Raw genomic sequence first — 22,810 nt, 5'->3', positions numbered from 1 at the left:
TGTCTGGGTAAGGCTTTAGGTAGCATTTTATGTAGCTTTGTAGTTGAAAAACATCTCATTTTTGGTACTGGCAGGAAACTGAAACAGTGCCTGTGGCAACTGTTCAAAGCATGTTCAAAGAGAAACAAAAATGTGCAAGTCATTTTTGCCCTGCAGATGGGGAAACTTAAAAATGCTACTTGTGGATGTAGGTGCTACTGTGTGATTCTGGACCCATAATGAGGGGTCTTGGTGGAGCTCTGGTGTCACTGTTGGGGCGGTCACGACACACACGGACAGCGCCTCGGATAAAGTGCAAAAGCTGTTTATTAAACAAAGCAGCCTCTTTTATACGCTTTTTTGTATGTTGTCGTTTGTGTTACAGATTCATTGGCTGCTAAGCTACTACAATAGACTTAGTGGCTACTACTAACTAAAGCATATAGTCATTGGCTACCTATGGCATAAGCGTTCAAGCATTCAGAAAAATAACAGGTGCAGATATGCTGCTGTTTTTCTCCTTCTATTGTTCAACTTTCTTGCTTCTGTTTATACTATATTCTTATGGATAAAAACCAACTGCTTTTCTTCTCATGGGCTTTTCTCACAAATAGAAGTTAACCATGTCCAAATTAAGGTCTGTGAAGCCTGCAGACCTGCTGTCGGCCTCAACACTCTGGGTTTCTGACTCCTTCAACCTTCCCTTCCCTTCTCAAGTCTTCAAGATTTCTATTTGTTGTCTTCACATCACAAGGCTGGGATTCAAATCACTCAGGCTCATAACACTATGTAAGCTCATAACACTACCAAATTGAGAAACAGCCTCCTATTCCCTTCCAGATGCTAAACGACACAAAAAGGAGGCTGTTCACACTTTTTTCACTCTAATTTTCATACCTCTGCTTGAGCAAATCCTCCACATCTTTGCACATCTTCTTCCCCTCCAGTAGCCGCTGTACGAGCACCTCATAGCCGGTGTGGAAGGTGAATTCCTTGCACTGAAAACAGAAAGAAAAAGTAGAAACTGTTAAGCACATCAGTTCCTCTTACCTTAATTCTAATTCTTATTTCTTAATTCCTCTTACCATATTTCTAAAAAGAATGGTCAGAATCAGCCCAGTACAAATACTGACCTATGGGGTAGTAAGTGTGCCACCTGGTCCGTGGTGGAGTGCTTTAATGGGAGGATTCGTAGCACAGGAAGACAGGATTTCTGTGTTCTACTCCTGGTCCTCCCACTGCCTCACAACAGGGTAAGGACAAGCCATTTTTCCACGGAGAGCCTGAGTTAACTAGTACATAGTGATAATGTTACTGAAAATGTAGTGGTGAACGTTTTCTGAGCTTTATGTTACAGCATTATGGTAAAATCACGGGCTGTGAAACCATAAAGAGAAGGAGTGTGTTCCTTCCCTCCAGCAGTTTATCTACAATACAAGGCCTTATATATGAACTGAATGCAGTTTATACATCCATCCACTGTCCCTAAGCAGTTACCATTTAATAAATGGGTTACTTCATCGCTTTCCACCACCACTGTGAAGAAGACAGCTGTTTAAGTTTTGGTACTTGGAAAAGATCCTCTGGCAACCAACTGCTGGGCACTTGAGCTTGTGGCTTTGCTTCCTTGTTGCTGGGACTGGAGAGGAACAGGGGAGCTCTGGGGATGAATGGTTGTGGTTGATGGCAGCCTTGGTGCTGCTCACAGAGGCCTTGGGCCTTCTGTGGAAATTTGCAGATCTAAGAGCAGGTTTTTTTGATTCTTCAAGAGCTTGGATAAATTTCTGCAGACAATCCCTGTAAACCTACAGGTTGTAGCGACATTTCTAGTGCTACAGTTCAGTCCATTGTAGCAGCCATCACCCCTTAAGAAACAGGATCTCAAGCCCAAAATCTTAGTTTTCCTAATGTTTCCAAGGGCAATTTACACACACACATAGCAGAGAGGGATCCTGCTGTGAAATAAATGAGAAGCAGGAAGTTTTGCCATTCAGAGAGGAAAGTAGGAAAGGTTCTTGATAATACCCTGGCAATGGATCCAGCATTTACTCCCTTACCCTTTTTTGGGGGGGAAATTCCAATGGCAGAAGGCATCACCACTGTAAACAAAATTACTATAAATGGCTCCCTCTGCCTGGCAGAAACTCTGGTCAGATGCTTCACAACCAACTCACAGCCCCAGCATTTTAACTGTATATTTTCAGGTGCAATCGGCTATATCCCAAAGCCATGTCCACAGCTTTCTTGTCCCAGAAATGCTGCCCATGAGGTAAGTGAAAATATTCTGTGGGTTGGTATAACCCCAGCAGTCAGCCACTGCCACAGGCATCAAAGGGAGAGTGATAAGCTCACTGTGAAGTTAGTCTGCCTTTCTGTTCAAGATCTCTCTTTGTTCAGTAAATGCTAAAATTCCCTTGGTGTCTTTCCCCACCTCTTTTAAACTGGCACAGTTGTTATACCGAAAGGATGACAAATTCTTTATGTCTGAGAGAATGCTTGTTAAATTCTCTAAACAGACAATGCAACAATGACTTGTTATCAACCCAAAAACACACACACAAACACAACAGTGTGCTGGGGGCAGCCTGATGGGCTGAGCCCATCAGGCAGTTTCATCAGGCCCCTAGAAGCATCACTGCCTCCCAGGTTCCTCTGGGTTTTGCTCCTCTGACTGGCCCTTGTAGAGGGATTTGGCTCCTAAAAAAGGACCTCCTACCACAGACATCCATTTAATCTATCTTAATTTTGAGGGGCATTCATCTCAAAATGTGCTATATTGTCCTCACTCAGTGCTCCTGAAGAATGTGGAGGCCCTGTTTCAGAAATGCCAGGGTCTGAAATCCAAACCAGGGCTGGCAGGCAGCAGCTCTGGCTGTGCTACAGAGCACGGGCTACAGAGGGAGGGAGAGGAAATGCCACAGCCAGGGTGAGACAACTGTGAGCTGCTCTGGTCGCTCATCCTGCAGCACTGCTTCTTAATTTCCAACCACAACGGAGCCATAAATCACTTAGGCCTCATCTTATTTACACAAATGTTTCCCTTTCATTTCAACAGCTCTATTTCTTCTTTCACGTGTTGTACAACTGCATCCTCTCTCAACCTCTTCTTGCACCCAAACAGACCTCCTTTGCCCTTTCCTGACATACTGCTCTTTCATCCCATTGATTCCTGTGTGTTGTTATAGCACCTCTTAAAGGCTGAATAAATCCCTGTTGGACAAGGATGATGCTTTACCACTCCAGTAAAGACTAAGTGATGCTTTGTACCATGGCATTAATGTCTGCTCTCTAAGAAACACTTTTGGCCCATCAGAGGATTATATTTGCCTTCTTCCACTATCAAATCATAGCAGTGGCACTTAAATGAACTATGATCTACAGATATATCTGCAATTCTCTCCTCTCCTGCTATTTTATTCAACAAGGTCTCAGAGTATATTGGATTTTTTCACTACTGATCTCTTACTCCCATTTTGTACTTTGAAACTCTGTTTTTTATCTGTTTTCTGTTACCCCAGGCTTGAAGGTTATCAGATACCTCCTGTACCATATTTCATTCTGTTTGTTTCGAGCACAGCTATTTCCAGCCCATTCTTCATGTCTTATGGCAGTATCCAGCACCTCCTGCAGATCAGTGTCTTTGCCCACTTTACAGTTCTTCCCCTGCTTTGTTCAGTCCCATTTTTTCTTATCTAGTTTCTTAAGGATTTCATGTGTAGCACCATAACTGAGCCCATATTTTCTTTGTCAAGACAATCAGACAGCAAGATTGTATCTCATTAAACAACCGTCTAGCCTTGCTAAGCTGTCTCGCCTCTATTCTATTTTCCATTTACCATTTTGTGTTATAATTAGCACCCGCATTGAGTGGTTTCGCAAAGGGTGTTAAGCTGCGCTACTCAGACAGTGCTTGGTACTTCTCAGAAGGGATTTTGTAATGATTGTAAGAACTAATGAATAGCCAAAGAATGAATTTTTTTTTAATTTTCTTTTTAGAAATTAGAAAATATGCTTTAATTAGAAAATAAATATAGTCATTAAATGTGTAAACATCATTTGCTTATACTAAAATCTAGTTGCTTGGAAGAGGGCGATTTGACTCATCACCAGTAATTTCTCTCCGTGCCAAGAAAGGGATTCTGCTTAGTCAAAGCATGTGTGGCTGTGAAGGAGGATTTAATCCTTGTTACTAAAAAAGATTAGTTATTCCTTGTTGTCCAACAGGCCTATAATCACCAGTAAGAAAGTGCTTGACACAGGGATTTCAGTGTTGTGGGCAGAGTCATGTTGTCCTGAGATTCACCCCCTAACTCTGCACGTGTGCTCTGCTCTCTGCCTGGGGATTTTCTTCTTGTTTTCTTCTTGAAAATCGCAGGTAAAGGAGGGACAGGCTTACCCCTCCTCTGCCCAGTGACAAAAGTTGTTTCCCTCTGGTGCAATGGTTCCTTCAGAGACAAAAGAAATGTGAAAGGGAGTTCAGTTATGACTGAAACCTACAACTTCTGTGCTCTACTTTAACCAGAACAGCTTTTCCTAGAATACTTGAAAGGAGGCATGGAAGCCTGCAAGCAGAGGTGATGACTGTAAACATGCTAGGATGCACCTTCTTCTTTCCATTTCTTTTTCCCTCTGAGGTTAACAATGCTGCTCCCTCCCATTAGCACTTTCCTGTGAGATCTGTGCCTTGGGACTGTGCCGTCCCTCCTGGTAGGAGTTTCTCCGTGGGTAACCACACAGGCAAATGTCAGGAGTTAATTGTGGGAGAGATTATTCAGGGCTGGCTCTGAGCTGGTTTCTGCAGCCATCAGGGAGCGTCTCCGAGGATTTTGATTTGGTAATGAAGGCTGCAAGGGAAGACTGGTGGTGTCAGTTCCCTGCCCAGAGGGTAGAAAGTACCAGGATTGCTGGGGGGTGACATAATTTCTTCTTACCTCCTGGTGGCACCAAGCTGAGTAACCCTGTGTCTTTAACTCACTGAGAATCAGCCCTATTCCAGAACACAGCCACTCTGAGCCTTGTGCTGCTGGGTGCCCAGAGGGAACTGAGAGGCTTTTTGAAGTGCAAGAGTTTACATTTTGAAGTGACAAGGCTACTATTACTGTAATATCAAGGAGGAAAGAATACAGTGGACTGAACTGAAGCAAAACTATCCAAATTCATATGCAAGGCACTCACTCCATGGTACACCCTGCACATCCAGCTGGTGATGGTCAGAGCGGCATGAGCTCATGAGGTCATTGTGGCTGTGCCATGGCAACTGTGGGCTTTTCTGTTGTGGCTGCTTTCCTTGGAGCGTTTCTAACCATCCTGGCACCTGGCTTGCTCATCCAGGACTTTATTTAGAGGTAGTTTACATACCACAACTGTACCTCTCCCTGCTCCTGCAGGATTAGCTGGCTTGGCAGCATTTTAGCATCTCCCCCAGGGCAGCCTCTGCTGCTGAAGCCGTATGTCCTGTTTGGGGAGTGCCATGAGCTCCACCCGGGCTTGCTGCAGTGCTCTGGCAGCTGCAGTGCTCTGGGAGCTGCAGTGCGCTGGCAGCTGCGGCGCTCTGGGAGTTGCAGCGCTCTGGGAGCTGCAGTGCTCTGGCAGCTGCAGCGCTCTGGGAGTTGCAGCGCTCTGGGAGTTGCAGCGCTCTGGGAGCTGCAGCGCTCTGGCAGCTGCAGCGCTCTGGGAGTTGCAGCGCTCTGGGAGTTGCAGCGCTCTGGCAGCTGCAGCGCTCTGAGAGTTGCAGCGCTCTGGGAGCTGCAGCGCTCTGGCAGCTGCAGCGCTCTGGGAGTTGCAGCGCTCTGGGAGCTGCAGCGCTCTGGGAGCTGCAGCGCTCTGGCAGCTGCAGCGCTCTGGGAGTTGCAGCGCTCTGGGAGCTGCAGTGCTCTGGCAGCTGCAGCGCTCTGGGAGTTGCAGCGCTCTGGCAGCTGCAGCGCTCTGGCAGCTGCAGCGCTCTGGGAGTTGCAGCGCTCTGGGAGTTGCAGCGCTCTGGGAGCTGCAGTGCTCTGGCAGCTGCAGCGCTCTGGGAGTTGCAGCGCTCTGGCAGCTGCAGCGCTCTGGGAGTTGCAGTGCTCTGGCAGCTGCAGTGCTCTGGGAGTTGCAGCGCTCTGGGAGTTGCAGCGCTCTGGGAGCTGCAGCTCTGCCTCTCAGCAGTAAAGGCCTCGTCCCAGCATCTCCAGCTGCAGAGCCTGCTCACCTGCTCTCTGTGAGGAACTGGGTCCAGGGGGTAACAGGGAGAGTAACCCCAGGCCACAGCACGGCAGTGGCACCACCCTGATGGGGAAGAAGGGCTGGAAATGGAAAAACTACACAGCAGACACTGGGTGCATTGCTCAGTACCCAGCAGGACAGTGCTGAGCTATTGTGGTGATAAACACAGCATCAAAATCCACACACATTACCTGCTCTGCACCTCTCAGGTGGGCCTGACTGCCAGCAGGCCTGGCACGAGCACTGACAGCTAAAGCAGAACTCGCAGGGGTTCTTTCAGCCTAATCATCCTTCATTTAGGAATTATTTGAAATGTATTATCTGCTAATATTCAAAAAATCTTCTAAAATCCCACACTTTCTCTTAAGTTTGAAAGTATTTAATTATAAAAGTTCATTCCTTGTCTTGGTTCCTAATGATATTTTTCCAAAGCTTATATCAGAAGTGTTTTCACATGGTTTTGGACTGAAAATGCTGAATGCTGCTACCTGATCCAAATAAACTTTTAACATAGATTTTCAAAGAGAAAAATAATTGAAACTGAATCTGTTGTGGGTATCTTTGGAATTTTTCTCTAAATCAAACTTTTTTTTTGCCTCCTATCTTGTTTAGTTTAGGTGAGCTTATAACAATTTTAGTAAAATAAAAACTTAAGATCCACTTTTCCAGAGTCAAAAAGGAAATAACTACTGGTGTGAGGAGGAAGTTTAGGGAGAACAGGGCACAGTGAAGTTTTGAACAAGCATCATTTTGACAATATCTTTTTCAACTGTCAGAAAGAAATCCTTTCTATCCACAGTGATATCACATATGATATCTCAGTCCTGGACTGAAAGTAAGTTTTCTGACTGAATTATATCAATTAATTGCATTCTTGCATCATACCACTGGGTACTGGCCCCGAGTGTTTCTAGATCTTGTTCCCTTGATCTGCCAGTCTCCTTGTCAAGTGCTCTGCCAAGGGCTTCATATGTGTAGATGAGCAGCAAACAGATCTAAGAGGCAACAGCCAAACATGACTTAGAACCTCCAAGTACATTGGACTGGATATTTCCTATCATGCCATTGCTTTTCACTGTAATTCAATCACTTGCTTTGTGTTTCATGGTTTTTTCCCCCAGTATACTGATTTACCAAAATATGAGTATTGATCTAATACTGATATCCAACTGAGACGGACAAAAACTCTCTAACAGTTTAGAGTTAGAAAGTGTATGTTTTATTTGGCGCCAGGCACTGCGTGGGATGGCTCCCTAAGACACAGGGCCCTGATCCAAGCAAACACGATACCTTTTATTTCCAAATATTATGAATATCCAAAATACAAATGCATATTCATAATGTTAACACCTCCCATTCTCCGCTTCGTATGGAAATGAGCTTAAAATGTCATTAAGCATGCATAGTGTGTGTCCTGAATTGAGTTGGTGGTCTTGAATTGGGTCAGTGGTCTTAAAAAGATGAAGTAACCCATCTTCCCAATTTTGACCTTTTCGCCTCTCTGAACTTTAACAATCCTAATAACTTTAGTGACCTCTAAGTTTCCTCTTGCATGACTTTTGAACGGGTTCCCACCAAGGGAGGAAATTGGTAATTGTCCTTGTTCCCTACACCAACTTATCAATGTTTCTACTCCTCGTTCTAAGCACAGTTATTTTATATATTATTATAGTTATTATTATATCTAAGATCATCAGTTATTTGGCAATCAGTTACTAACATCTTAAAACCTATTTCAGGTCCAGCTCTCCTAACTATTTTAATTAACTCTCACTGGGCCCAAGTTCTTCCTATTCTAACTAATTTCAACACAGCTAGCCTATAACTAAAATCTTTATGTTTCTTCTAAATATGTTTCAATACTTAAAAATTTCCTCGTGTTTCTAGAAATATATTCCTGTTACAAAGTGTTTTGCAAAGTTTATTGCTGTCTTCTGCACGCTCATGCTCTCCTGAAGTAAACAGGACAGCAGTGAGCACCACTACTTTGTGTGTGTGCTGGCCCAGAGAGTGCTGAAATCCCCTGTCCAGCTCTGCCTGATGGGGCTCAGGGGTGCTGGGGCCTTCGTGGCCATGCTGCAATAAGAGGTGGTTTGGTGCTGCTTCCTGTTACACAGCTGCTGTCCCAGCTCTGCTCACCGCAGTGCCACATGAAAGAGCCTTTTTTCAAAACTAACCCCAGCTTCTCAGCCTGGCCCTCCGCTGCCTGGCCCTGGGAATGTGCCAGCAGCTGAAAAGGCAGCTCAGCAACCCCATTCTGAGCTGAGCACACACGTGGGGGAAGGTCACCATGCCCAGAACAGTTGCATTGGAAACCTCTGACCGAAATGTTCTCTCCTGACCAGTGCTGGGTGGGATATGAGTCCTTTTACATAAATGTTCATGTCACAGCCAACTGCTTAATGGGTTTAAAAGCACGTGCCCATGCTGTACTGTGTAAGAGCTCCTTTTTCCTATTGGCTGAAATCAGTTGGAATGGATGGGAATGTGATGGCTGCTTGTGCTTCCCAAGACTGACTACAGAATTTATATGAGCTTAAAAAAATTTTTCTTTTAAGTATTGATTTTTTTTTTCTCACATAAGCAGAAAAGGCAAGGAAGAGTAGGTGGGTTGAAACTGGCTGTATAAGATCTCTGTCCCTTCTTGTAAATTCACTCTTTGTGTATCAGAAATATAAATGGTTGCTTAGGATGTAGGTAGGGACATTTTGGTGATAATTCCAGGAGTTGGCTTGGGCATTTTGCAGAGGAGGCTTAGTCTGCAGTTTGGCTGCAACCCGTTACCTAAATCTGACATGCAGTGCTTTTCATAGAGAGCAAATGGTATTTATTGCCAGGCAATAGCATAGAGGTGAACCTTGAATGGGACCCTCAAAAATCAGAAGGGAAAAAACACTGCCTCTGCAGCATTCCAATTGCTGGGCTGCTAGACTGCCTCTCCCACTGCCCCTAGCGAGACTCTCATCAGACTTCAAACCTGCAGCAGCTATGACACTCAGAGATACAGCTGAAATTGAGATTCACAAACTGTACAATAGCACTGCAAATGACATCGAGCAAAACGGTAGCTCCCCAGTGGCCTTTTGCTCTTGACCCTGCGGGTTTTCTCTGAGAAGGAAATGGTTGATTTAGAGTTCTGCTGACAGGGGAATTTGCTCCTCAGCTTCCTGAGCCCGCGCCCTCCTCACTGGCATCCCGGACTGCTCATGTGTTATGTATTAGGCATTCTTATAGTCACAGCATATTGTTTGGTTCTCTTCACGTTTTAATCACCCCCTGATTTGCACAGCTACAAAGTGATGGCTGCACAAAAGCCTTCCTCCCTTTTGCAGGTGGTTTGCTGGCTGGCAGACTCATAGCATATAGGGAATAGCCTTTGGAAAGTCTCAGTTCCAGTCTACTAAAAGGACTGCTTGTGCTTATTATCTCCATTTTAGCTTCCCTTCTTAATGATTTGATTAAACATTATTCTGAGTCCAGTTCAGAGCCCCAGTGCTCCTGTGCTAGCAGAAGGAGAAAGAATCCAGCAGACAGATATGCACCACAACAAAAAGCATGGCAAAAAACTAGGAATCCATTCAGGAAATCCATATAGAACAAACTTCTGGAACACCTCTGTGATGGGGATAGTAAGAAATGGGACAGGAGGAAGCAGAATGCCTCACCAGTTTTAAATGGGAGTTTGATGTGGCTACATGACACCTGTTTGAGGTGGCAGCACCCCTTTGTATTTTCTCCATGTGGTGACTTCAGACAACAGCTAAATCTATAAATTAAAGTGGCTTCTCCTTGGGAGCCAACAGAGAGGCCAGAAGTGAGGATTTGTACCTTTCAGAAGGCACAGCACTGTTGCCATGGTGCTTCTGGAACATGACAGATAAACGTGTCAGTGGTGAAATCAGATGTTCCTTCAGTCTCCTACTGAATAACATTAGCTACACAAGAGAAACTGGAAGAAAAATAAGGAGAAATAGAATCTTTCAAGTAGAGGATACTTCTGTTTTACACAAAATAATGGTCAGAGATTACTCTTGTTTCTATTCCTCTTTAGTTCATCCGCTTCCAGGTTCCTTCTCTGTTATAAGAGGGCTCCCCTCCTTGTACAAGCACCATGGGCTCAGTCCCAGACCACAGTGAGTGAAACAACCTAAAACAACCCCAGCTTGGTAAAGCACAGAGACAGCTGTCAACCAACCACGTCTTATAGAACCACTGTGTCTTTCTCCTCCTTGTCTTAAAATGCTTAGAATTGTTTCCTGTCAGTCCTGGAAAAGGCACTAAATAAAGCCCACTGCTGAACCCATGCTCTACTTCTCCTGTGAGCCAAGCATTTTGTTACTGGTGTCTCCTGGCATATAGGGAAGGGTAAAACTTCAGGAAATATTCCCAGAGTCTTCCTGTACAAGGGGAATGAATTAAAGATTTACTTCACTTCTTAGTAAAGATTATTTCAATAGCAATGTGTTACCAATTCCATTTCACAAGAGATCTTTGCCACCTAAATAATAATTTTCAACATATCCGATTACTCAATATGGTGCAACATTCTTACACTCCAGTAGTATCTGGTTGAGACACCCCCCTACCACAGCTGCCACACCATCCCCCATCTGCTGCCTGTACAGGGAAGAGGAGTTTCATTTTAACCTCCTTCTCCAGCTGTTTTACTTGGGGGTGAACCTCGTGGCATGAGGGAAGGCATGCCTGGACTCCAGGCTGCAGGCAGTGGCTGTGGGCAATGAAAGCTCCAGTTCCTGTTCCAGACTGTGCCTCCCCCTGCAGAGCTCCCAGAACCACAGAAGGGTTTTATGAGCCTGTTCTCCTCTTCTTTGGTTAGAAAATGCACCTTAATTCTCCATCTCCAGAGAAAGCCTTTACCAGGTGTGAAATTTTTCATCAAAGCCCAGCTTTATCTTCCAAAACAGCACTCCTACTTCAGTAAAACTGTGTTTTCCCACAAAAAAGATTCTGTCAGAAACTCAAGTCCTAACCAAATGTGCATCCAGGGTCTTTCAATGGCAGGGGCCTCCTTTCCTTCTCCCGGTGCTCCTGGGGATTTCCATCCTGCTGAGCAGCAGCCCCAGGGCTGTTTTTCAGTCCTGACTTGTTAATAACCCTTCGGTAATTACAGCACCTACTGCAAGTAGCATTAAGTGATGAGACTCAGACGTAAGGGCTGCTGACCACCTATTTTCCTTTTTGTCTTTGTCCCCACCCTTTATTTTTTATTTTTCTTTTATATTAGGAATAGATTAGGCCTGGACAAATTGAGAGCAGCATGAAATAGCTTCTTTGAAAAGCTCTTACTTTAAAGAAAAAAAGCTTGTGTTTATTTATTTATTTGCTCTGAATGGAACAATAGGAGCTGGTATCTCTATGCTAGCCCAAGCTGGTACATTTTCACTTAATTCCTAAGACTGTTGCCTTTCATTTCGAGCAAAGATAAAGTTGCATGAAGAGCTATGTAACTTTTCAATTCCTCAGTCTTGTTCGGTGACATTTTTCCACCACTTTAAAACAGTACTAACCTCCATTTACAGTAAGGGAGCAATTCTTTGGGGAACCAAAAAGCTGTTGGGATCCAGATGCATATTTTTCAATGTGGGTTTTTTCCTCACCTTGACACCCTGAGCAAGACTGAGTGATCGCAATACAGAGCTGTGCCCCCAGCCCTCACCTCATCCCAGCCTCAATCCCCAAACTCCTCCTGAACAACACGGCAAACTTTGTACATTATTGAACGGTGGCTGCTGAGAAAAGTTTTATTACAAAACCTAGATTAAACTGGAGATGAAACTAGTGTTTTCTGTGCCATCTGCCCGCTGGAATCTACCTTGCTGTGGCAAGGCATGGAAATGAAATCAGAAAGGTCTTTTTGAGCTAAAGGAGCTGAAATATAACCAAGCAGCCTAACTCGCCTGCCATACAAGCATCCAGTGTTACTGGATTGAAATTCCAGGTGCTCCCTTGTGCCTATGAAGCAGCACAAGTTCAATGTCCCCAGCCAGTGACTGAAGAAAGAGAGGCAGCTCTGTGCTGCACTGCAGGAGTGTGAGCCTTGAGGGAGGAAAGGGACAGGCAGTGAATCACCCAGTCCTGCCAAGAAAAAATATGTTGAAATGAGATTCATAGAGACACTGAGATTCACCCTGGAGAATCTGTGATCGGAGGAGAGGCTGAGGGCTGGCACTGTTCAGCCTGCAGAAGAGGTGCTCAGTGTTTATAAATTCCTGTGGGAGAGAGCAGGGGAGATGGAGCCAGGGCTTGGCAGCGGTACCCAGTGACAGGGCAAGAGGCAATGGGCACCCATGGGAATTCAACAAGTCCTGTTTAATAAGCACAGGAAGGTTTTTGCTGTGAGGGTGATGAGACACTGTAATGGTTTGCCTGGGAGGCTGCGGAGTCTCCATCTCTGCAGACACTCCAAGCTCGGCGCTGAGACCGGCCCTGTGCCGGGCGGGGGTTGGCTGGAGACGTCCAGAGGCCCCTTCCAACCTCAGCTGTGCTGCAACTCGGCCTCAGAAAACACACCTCAGTGGGCTGCTCTAGCAAGCCAGGGGACACCCTCTTTGATTCCTCTGTGAGGCTCCATTTCAAGCTGTGTGTGACAAACACTCTTTAGGTGGTGTTTGTCAGACATGACCGTGTACATGTGGGCAAAAAGAGTCGATGACTCACCTATTCCGTATTTAAAATACATACTCATGGCACACTTAAAATTGGCATAAATAAGAATCCTCCACTTCTCTGAGCCCAAGCAAAACCAACCAACTTTTGCAGAGTAGCACGGATCAAAACAAAGCAGATACAGCTGTGTAAAAATATTAACAAAGTTGTCACGGTGACTTACTTCATCCATCAACAAATTTTAATAATCAAAACCCCTCAGCTGCAGCATGGTCACCAGAAAATTGTAATAAAATGTATTTAACTGTCTAATTGTTTCAGTCATTGACCCAAAATGAATTCTCTATAAATCCATTAATCTAGTGTTAGTTCATTTGAGCTTCATTTTAGCTGTTGTGCTCTGCTCAGAAGTGAGGTGTGAAGCACCAGTGTTTCCATAGCCACAACGACTAATCAGCTTTTCTACTTGTGATTTCCTCTGGTTTCAATGACTGTTGTGATTGCCCCACCTCCACCCTCCATGGGTGTGTCTCATTGCCTCAGTGAGCCAAGTGCCCTTCCCAGAGCAGCTGGGGGAATGGAGGAAGAAATTACATGAAAAAAAAAGAATAGAGCAGCCTCTTCTGTGGAGATGAAGTTGACCTCACAACAAACACAGACATCAGCTGGGCAACCAGTTCAACTTTTCCAAGCTGGTTCCCCCTTTATTCCCTATTTCCACACACGTCCCACAGCGATGACTTGACCTGGATATGATCAGGGCTGTGGCCATACACCTGCCTCTGGAGCTCAGGGAGATGCAGGACCATGGCCATCATCTGCCTCGGGAGTTCAGGGAGATGCAGGACCATGGCCATCATCTGCCTCTGGAGCTCAGGGAGATGCAGAACGTGCTGACAGCAGAGCCTGGCCCACCTGTGTGCTGTTGTGCAGGGAGATGATTTATCTTAATCTGCCTTGTGTCAGTAGGGACAGATGCAGCCGGTGCAATGCCATTCAAATCAAACTAGGTGGGACCCACTTGCAAAGCTGGGATGCCAGGCTGGAAGATTTGCCAGCCTCATCCCTGCCTGCCTGAGCTCAGCCTCAAGGTGCTGGGCTGGCAGGAGCCTCCCCAGCTCCATTTCCTCCCAACAAACCTGCCCAGTCTCACTTCCTCCTCACAGACCTGCTGCAAAACAACAGGCTCTGCAAAGCTCAACCTCTACAGGAAAGCAGGGTAGCTCCTGGTATAATAAACCTTCCTATTTTGAGTAAAACAATTGATGTTGTATTTCTTCAGCATGTTGCCTAATAAGTTTAGGAAATAGTTTTACTGTGGCTTTTATCATCTCGGCACTCTTTTTCCATAGTTAAGACTCTCATGAGAAGTTAAATTATTTGTGACGCTAATTACATCTTTTTTTGGCATATATAATAGACCATTGTGTGAAAAAGCTACAGTAGGAGTTGAGAGACTCACCTACTAAGTCAGCTTTGTGCTAAACCTGAGGCTGAACATAGCCTGAAATCAAAGCAAGAGGGATTAAGCATCTTTGTAACAGTCCCTGTTCCTGGAGCACTTCCATGGCTCCCACTGCTGCAAGGTCTGACCACAACTTCAGATCCACAGGCAGGGATGTGGAAAGGACCAGCCCACAACAGGGCAGGGGGCAAATCGTGCCAGCTCGTGTTCAAGGCCTGCTTCATATTTGCTGGCCTGCATCTCCCCAAAACTTTTAAATGTGAGCTGTGAGAATCCACAAGCCCTGAGCTAATCCCACAGCTGAGAAGGAACAAGCATTTCACACCTCAAGCATTTATTTTTAAATCCTAAGTACCTTAGGAGCCCATGACACATTTTCAGGATTGACTTGGCTGCTGGAGTTTGACTCAAAGCTGTCCGAGGGAATAGATTTGCTCCCACTCGACTCTTAGCCTGTCCCAAAAGCAACCAGCTCCTTTGAAAGTTTCCCATATTCTCTGTTCCCAGGTGGGTATGGCAAAGCCAGGAAGTGGTGCCAGTACCTTCCTATCTCTTGGCCAGAAATAGCTGCATTTCAGGGGTTGCAGCTGCAGTGTTGAGCAGCAGGTTGGAGGGAGACTAAACAGAAGGAAATGGCAATGACAGGAATTGCAAAGGAAAAGCAACAATGATTGCAAGAACACAGTGAGACTAATAAAGACACGCAGTATTTGTGACTGATAGTGGATAGTGGTTTTTGTATAAAAAAAAAATTACTGTTGCTCTGCCTGTTAACATATCCCTGTTAGCATGAAACTCGGCTGGTATCGCACACGCACTCCCCGTTAACATGGGAATTTCCCTACCTGTCTCACATGATGCTAGAGAAGACAGGTAACATCTGTTAGGCTTGTACAGCAGCCCAGCAGAATATTCATCCATCAGCAACTACCCTGCACTGGCTATCAAACCTGATTTAAATTTTCATCTCACTAACGTTTTCCAAAAAATATTATCAGAGGATAGAAAACTTCTGTTAAGCACATTTTAGTGCAGACTTTGAGCAACTTTCCCTTAAACCATTACAGAGTGTGTGGAGCATATAGAAATAAAAATTGTAATTAAAAAATACAGAGGTTTTAGCTCAAGCCATGCTACAAAGAAAATAAAAATTGAACAAAGTGTGGAAGTACTATCACTGCTACATTTAATAGAGGAAAAGAGAGGATAGAATTTAAACCTATTATGAGGAACAATTTGCATTTTCCTGGAAGACAGCACACCCTGCTCTTACAAAGTCTGGAGAACTTTGGAGAGGAATGAATGGTGCTCTTTCTCTGCTAGTTGGGGGAGATCTCCTGCTTTTAGGGTTTCTTTACATACTTTACATTGAGGTAGGTACTGAGGAAACCCCTGTTTATCCAAAAGTTTACTGATGGTGGAGCGGGGAGTTGTTGCTCCGGGACACCTCATCAGGGTGAAGTACAGGGCGGGGTGCAGCGGGTCCTTGGGCAGCAGGGAGAGATGAGGGCTCTGTACTGAGGCACGCACCGCGGGACAAGCACCTTCTGGGTTGCAATCAGAAAGGCAGTTGCCGTTCATGGTACACACCAAACACAGGAGATAATTGCTCGCTGAAGCAAACGACCCAAATACATTTTCCTCTCACAGCAGAACCTTATGAATGCAAAAATAATTGCTGATCTTGTGATCTGGGGGGCAAGCTGCACACTTGTGCTGTGTTGTGCAATATCCTGTAAATTTTCACTTTTAAAAGACTTCTTATTGCATAGCTAAAGCTTCCATCCCACAACCAGATATATTCCTGCCCTCTTAATCAAGCTGGGCAATACAACATTTCCAGCCAAAAAATATTAAATCCAAATATGCTTTCCTTTAAATAAGGCATTAGCTTCAAAGCTAAGCAAGAATTTGAGTCATGGTAATGTGACTAAGCACAGGAGAGAAGTTTAGGGAAGAGCCATGAACAACCGGCCTGGCCAGATCGTCAGCTGGCATTAATCACCCTCACACTACTCTCATAGCTTGATTTATTCTCCCTAAAGACTAAGACATTAAAAGTAACTATACCAAATGTACCAGCCCTAAAAGTCAGGTGGCTTGTTTTCCAAGGAAGTTCAGCAGTGCAAGGGCTGAAGCTCCCAGGGGAGCACTGGCCCACAGCTGTGTCCCACCCTGTGCACTGCACTGTGCAGTCAGTAGGTACATAAAAGAGGAGAATCTAATGTAGGTGTGGTCAGGCACAGTTCATCCTAACATCAACACTGACTTTTGTATTCCTCATTTTTATTCTTTTTAACTGTTCAAATCTAGTACTGGAGTGGGGGTGGGGAGGGCTTCCTGGAAGTTCCCGGAGGATGGTGGTTCATTGAAATGTGTTTTTGCCTCTGCCCTTCTGTTTTCTACAAAGAGAGGGTTTACCCTGAAGTGTGGGTGGAGATAAAAGAGAGCACAAGCAGAAAGAACAGCCAGGAAATGGCGGGAAGAATTCATATGCTTTCATGTCTTTCTTTAAGTCAGTCCTAGATGCTGGATAAATGATTGCCCAGACAAGAGGCAACCACATAACATCCTGTTTATTCAACTTAACAGTGTTAGAATTTTGATTTTGAACTTTCATTTTTCAGTTGCAAGAGAACCTCGGATTACCCTAGCAAAAGAAATGACTAAGGTCCTTTTTCCTTGTGACTGCAGGGAAAGAGCTTGAAAACAGGAGACCAAAAGGATTTTCAAACAAAAGTCAAATAACAAGTATGGAGCAGATCTTCTTGTTCCAGTATTTGCTAGTTTTAGGTCAGCTGTGAGTGTTTGGGCTTAGCTAAGGAGTGCCACTGCTGGTCCTTTCTAACCTGTGCTGCCTCACGGGTCCTGGGGACTGCATGCCTGGGAGTGCTCCTGGCAGCAGGGTTGGAGTCTGGAGGGAGCTGAGCAGGAGCATTTTGCTTGCAGCTGCTGGCTCTGCTCTTCACCAAACAGGAGAGAATTCAGCCTATAATTATCAACAGCTCACCTGCTGCAGGAGCCTCTCCTAGGGCTGAGGACACTCACTGCAAGCAGGTTCTTAGCACTGTGAGACAAATCCGTGTCCCTTTCAAAAGCGGTTTCTGGACCTAGCACAGGAACTGGGAATGTTTATGGGGACTGGATGTATTCTTTACACTGCATCCTTCTTCCCAGGATCAAACATACTACCAAACACTATGTTTTTGGTTGGAGACAAATTTGGATTTTTACTAAACTAAATTTAGAACACAGAACAGCATTAAATTAGTTTTAAACTATATATAGAACCAAGCAGTATTTTAAAATATTTTAAAATACAGATACATTGAATATAGGAAACACATAGTAAATGCTCACTTACCCAAAAAGCATCTTTAAACTGCAGCTGGGTCATTATTATTGCTCTGTGGAGGGGTAGGAATCCTTCAGTAAGTCCTTTCTGGGGTGAGAGTGGCAGCAGGCACAGCTCTGAGCCTCGTCACTGCACCCCAGCCCAAGCAGAGAGTGCAGCACATCCACAGACCTGTCCCTCCTGAAGTCAGGCTGGTGCCAATAGCAGTTCCAGGCAGCTTAGAGAAATGACCTGTGGCTCTGAAGGCACAAAGGGCAAAAGAGCTGTTGCTCACACAGAGACTTGCAAGTGCTCAGCACCCGCACCCCAAACCTGTTTCTCTTCTGGTAAACAGTTAATATTGAAATGAGGAAGCAAGGAGATGTCAAATGGTGTCAGGCTGCTCCTTGCCATGGGTGCATGTGAGCGGACAGGAAAAAAAATAGAGGGGGAAAAAAATGCACTAAGTTCGGTGACACGATCTGATCAGATACAGGAGCAGAGAGAACAATTAAAATGCAAAGGAAACCAGCACAATAAAAAGAGGCAAGTTATTCTCTAACACTGTGGTTTTGCAAAGAAAAAGAAGCAAAAGAAACGTAGGTGCCCCATTTCTGCAGCACCTTCTGGGGCTGGCAGAGGCCCATGCCTTTACACACGGGAAGCTTAGCTCAAAGTTGCATTTTGCAGCTGAAAAGGCTTTTCAGGACTCAGGTTAAATTAAGAACCCTGAGAAATGTGCAGGTGTCTGCACATATTTAGATACCTGGATGTCAATGTACAGAACGCTCCCAATTTGCATGCCCTCATGTAAATGTTCATACGAATATGCAAGATATGTGAAATTTAGAAGTAAAATTCCAAGTCTTGAAAAAAAAAAAAAGGTAGGAGTTTGTTAGCATCAGGACCTGAGTGAAGCCTCACAGACCAGTGAAGCAGTAGCACCAAGACCACACCCAGCACCCCAGTGACACCACGTATTTCAGGTAGCTCCCCAAATCAGGTCCTCCAGTTGTTACAACACAGCTGCAAATACCTGAGCACAGGGTAACACTTCTAAAGCTTCCCTGAAACCCTCTCCAAAGTACCTGTCCTCCAGGTGAGGTTGCCTATGTTCACCTTCTTAGGATGTTTTAAGCACTCTTAAATACCTGTTTTTAAATACTCACTGGTATTTTTGGGGTGTAGGAAAAAAAAGAAAAGAAAAGCAGTCCTATGGTTGTTGCCTATGCAAAAGCTGTTTTTCCACACCAAGAACACATCAGGACTTACTTATCTACAACTGATTGACGCTGCTGCTGGGTGTTGCTGCTGTCCCCACAGCAGCAGCCACCCGGGCAGATCACTCAGGAATGGGGAAGTCCTGCAACTTCCCTGGTCTCCAGTGGGACACAGGGCTCTGCTCAGAGAGCTCTGCAGCATCTGAGGGCTGGAGTAATCCGTACTCACTCCATGGGCAATTTGTAGCTGGTGTTTTGAAGAATTTGCGAGGTTCCTTCCTGATGAGCTGAAGAAGACAGAAAATGTGCAGGGACTTTGAGAGGGAAAATGAAGTTTAAGCAGAGGAAGGCAAACAAGAATCTGGAGGATAAGAGGTGTAGCAGGAAAAAAGCATCATTGCATGAGAGTGGGAGAAGGAGAAATATGAGGGTTCACTTGCAGAGTGTTGAGGAGGAAGGAGTGAAGCTTTCTTCCAGACGGGAAATTTCCTTGAAAAAATGTATTTTGAAGGCATGGGCACTAGTCATGCTTGATCTGTATGCAAAAAAAAAAAAGATCTTTTTTAAGAGTGTTTTATCTCAGTCCTTCTAAACCTAAATGTTTCCTGTTACTATTTCCAAGTTACAGCTGTGTTTTGAAACCATCTTTGCTGCTGTTGGGGTTCATAAAAAGGCATTGAGTGTATTTTGGCCCTCCCAAAATGATATGCTACTTTCCTGTTATTTTTAGTTTGGCCTCCACCCACAAAGCCAATTATTTCACTGAACCTCACGCTGGGCTCTGTGCCTGCATCCATCCCACCCAAGAGCTCCACTGTTGCACAGCAGCTCCCAGGGATGCTCTCTCTCGAACACCATCAGCACGGGCAGTTTACTTTGTGCTGTGGGTGAGTTTCTCAGAATAGCCCAGAGCAGGTCTCCAGTTCAGGTATTTTGATGAGCTGTCAGGGAGTAGCTGGTGTGAGTCCCAGCCCTGGCTCTGATGGAGCAGAGCTGCTGGGCAGACCATCAATCTGGGTCCCTGCTCACAGGTCCTGGTGGTGCTGGGTTATGTCCATAGGATGCTGTGTCGTGAAGGGGCAGCCAGGCTTTGCAGGGCTTTAGAACAGGGAGAAAAATTTCTATTTCCCTGTTCTCTAAATAGGAACAGGACATTGAGGCCTCCAGTTCTGAAATGCTATATCTCAGAACTGGGCTAATATCTTGATGTGAGTGGCCAGAGTTTTACAAAGTCTGGAAAGGCTGAGCCTGGGAGGGAGCTCTGTGGGACTGAGAGCAGGGAGCAAAATCAATGAACCTCGCTAGGCTATGAACTGCTGTAATGCCATCTACTGAAACCACCTTGAGCATCCTGCAAATTCCCCTACAAAAGAGTGATGTTGGTACCTTGGCGCCAAGAAGAAGCATTTTAGTGGGCAAAGGGCTGAGACTTGTCAGGATGTTTTGGAAAGCTGCAGGGCCTTTCAGCTGCCCTTTCTTGCTCTTTTAAAGGGGATTTTAACCTGACCTGACAGGCTCACTCAAACTCAGCAGCATCAACAAGGAGCCTTAAGTGGAACTCTTCCCTGACAGCCACTGCATCTCCTTCCACCTCTGCTCTTAGAAGCTAAAAATCAGGTGTTCTGTTTGATAAGGCCAAGAATATACTTCCTGAGGGTTTTTTCCCCAATAATTAAATTGTTTGGCTGCAGAATGTACCATTTGAATCCATTCTGTAGTGAAAAGTGATAAGTCTGATTAAAAAAAAAATTGTATTAAAACCCCTCAAATTTTCTCATTCTTTAGAATGGAAGTTTCATTTAATTTTTAACTATATACTGCTTTAAGCAAAGCTTTTTATCAGGGATTTGGGTGGCAGGTTTGGACTTGACAGTAGGTAAAATATGAAAATAGCATCTACAAACATTTTTCTGTTCATCCAGGACTCCAAGCAAGACATTCTTCTGAGTAAATGTTTCTGATTTTGGGGAGGCTGATAGTCGACAGTAAACGTTTTATTCTACATAGAAAGAGGATGAGGGAGTCTATGAAAAGTATTAAGGTAGAATATAAAGAGTTGCTGAATACTCAGATAATCCAGGTGTTGAGCTGGTTGTAATTTTCAGAAGTCCTCTGGTATATTGTGGTCCCTTGGAATGGTTGTTTGGGAAATGAAAATGGAGACTCGAAGGCACTTGTGCAGTCCTTCCCAGCCTTCGTAACTGTTCCACCTGAGACACGGCTTCCAAACGATTGCTGTAGTGCAGCCATATCCAAATTCCAACAGCCCAGCCTCTGGTGTCTGTCTGAGACCCACCGGCTAGGGACAGCAGCAGCAAGGAAACTACTCCCAGAGGAAAACCATGGCTAAAACTGACACGGTTCAGCTGCTGAGCTGTGCCTGCTGTTCTGTTTCTATACAAACGGATCTCTGAATTTCCATGTGGGAAATGTCAGAGGATTGAAAATTACCCACAATCATACCCATTAAAAATGTTTCAATCACCTTGCTTTCTGTGCGGAGCCAGTCCCTGTTCCCATGGAAACAGAAATGGCAGCCTCCGAACATCCGGCTTGGTTTGTTCCAGCTCCTCTGGGCCATCTGTGGCTGCAGCTGGAAGTTGGTTCAGCATGGCCCAGGCCCCACACCAGGGCTCTGCTCGGCTCTCGAACACACTCCCTCTGCTCCTGTTAGAAGGAACTGCTGGAACAGCCTTCCAAAAGCAGTCTCACAGTGCAAGGCAGTCCTGCTGGCATTTTGCTTCAGTAAAATCAATAATTAATATAAAGATTAATTGCACAGGTTCTGTTCTTACCTCTTATCTAATGTTTCATAGCAGTTTCTAATAGAAGCCATCTCAGAAAGGTGGACCCTGTTCTGCTGTTTTATCCAAGATCATCAGCCTTTGCCCTAACCATAAAGAACATGAATGGATTCCCTCTAGAATTAACACTGTGATACTTTGTATATAATAAAACTATTGTTTGTATCATAGAAATGTGAGATCTTTTTGTACTTGGTATGTGCTTAAACTATACTTACCCCTGAAAATGTTTCAAAGACAAAAAAAGGAGAGGAGGAACTGTGGAAAAGTGCAATGTCACCAGAGCCTTGAATAGCACAAACAGGATCTGATTGTTCCTGGGAGAAAAGTAGAAGTACTTTGTGAAAGAGAAAATGAAATTATTTGGGTTTTTATCCCCCTCTTCTTGTCATAAATTCAGGTACCGGCCGAAAGATGTTTTTTATTTCTCTGACACCTTTTGAATGCTTTATCAATGCACTGGCTTTCTCCATGCCTTAATTCAAAAGAGATCACTACTCATTTGCAAGTACTGAACATTCATTAGCCAAGCACACAATGCTTGTGGTGCTGAAGACATTTCTATGTCTCAGAAAGGACCCTTGGATCTTTGTCTCAAACATATCATCTCCAGCAGGTCTGCCTCTGGACCAAATGTCCCTTTTTCAGAGATACAGTGACTTGTTTAGCATCATGGGAGGAAACAGTTTAGATTCCTTCAGCATATTTTAGCAAATATTCTGCATATGTGCTCATTTAGAGACACCACCAGTCCACTTTATATATATATATTTTGTTTTGTTTTAGTATTCCTGGGCACACTGGATTTATTAGACTTTTTTTTTTTTTTTTAAATCAGATCTCACCACCACCATGGCAAGAGTTGTACTCACATTCCCAAGGAACTGACATAAAAAAATATGGGTAGAAAGAAATCCAACCACTAAAATTGAAGACATGTTTTGAATTTCTATTACTATGATATCTAAAAATGAAGTGTATGTGGTTTTGCTCTGAATCAGAATTTCTAACCTTCTACTGGTGACACATCAGCACTTATCCCGAAAGGAATTCCATTTGTTCTGAGCATAATTAAGAGGTGGTATCCTGGGAAAAAAAAAACAAGGCAGAACTAGCTGCTTTTACTCAATAAAGCTGGGAGGAAGGAAAACATTACTCAAGAAGAACATTGTGCTAGCACTAC

The 22,810-nt window shown here is 44.5% G+C and overlaps 1 protein-coding gene across 1 annotated transcript in view; it reads right to left on the bottom strand.

Moving 5' to 3' along the window:
• PSTPIP1 (proline-serine-threonine phosphatase interacting protein 1) overlaps positions 1–18,297 on the bottom strand; it is a 50,153-nt gene extending 31,856 nt beyond the window's left edge. The window contains exons 1-2 of the mRNA XM_048317420.1: positions 17,634–18,297; positions 877–977 (exon numbers count right to left, since the gene is read on the bottom strand). Coding sequence (XP_048173377.1) covers positions 877–977; positions 17,634–17,666 — 134 coding nt within the window. The 5' untranslated portion in view covers positions 17,667–18,297. The remainder of the gene's footprint in view (positions 1–876; positions 978–17,633) is intronic.
• Positions 18,298–22,810: the final 4,513 nt, after the last annotated feature.

Source organism: Corvus hawaiiensis, chromosome 13, assembly GCF_020740725.1.
Source record: "Corvus hawaiiensis isolate bCorHaw1 chromosome 13, bCorHaw1.pri.cur, whole genome shotgun sequence".
NCBI classification, from domain to species: Eukaryota; Metazoa; Chordata; class Aves; order Passeriformes; family Corvidae; genus Corvus; species Corvus hawaiiensis.
Note: the sequence above shows the minus strand (reverse complement) of the source record. Positions and strands in the feature narration are given on the sequence as shown.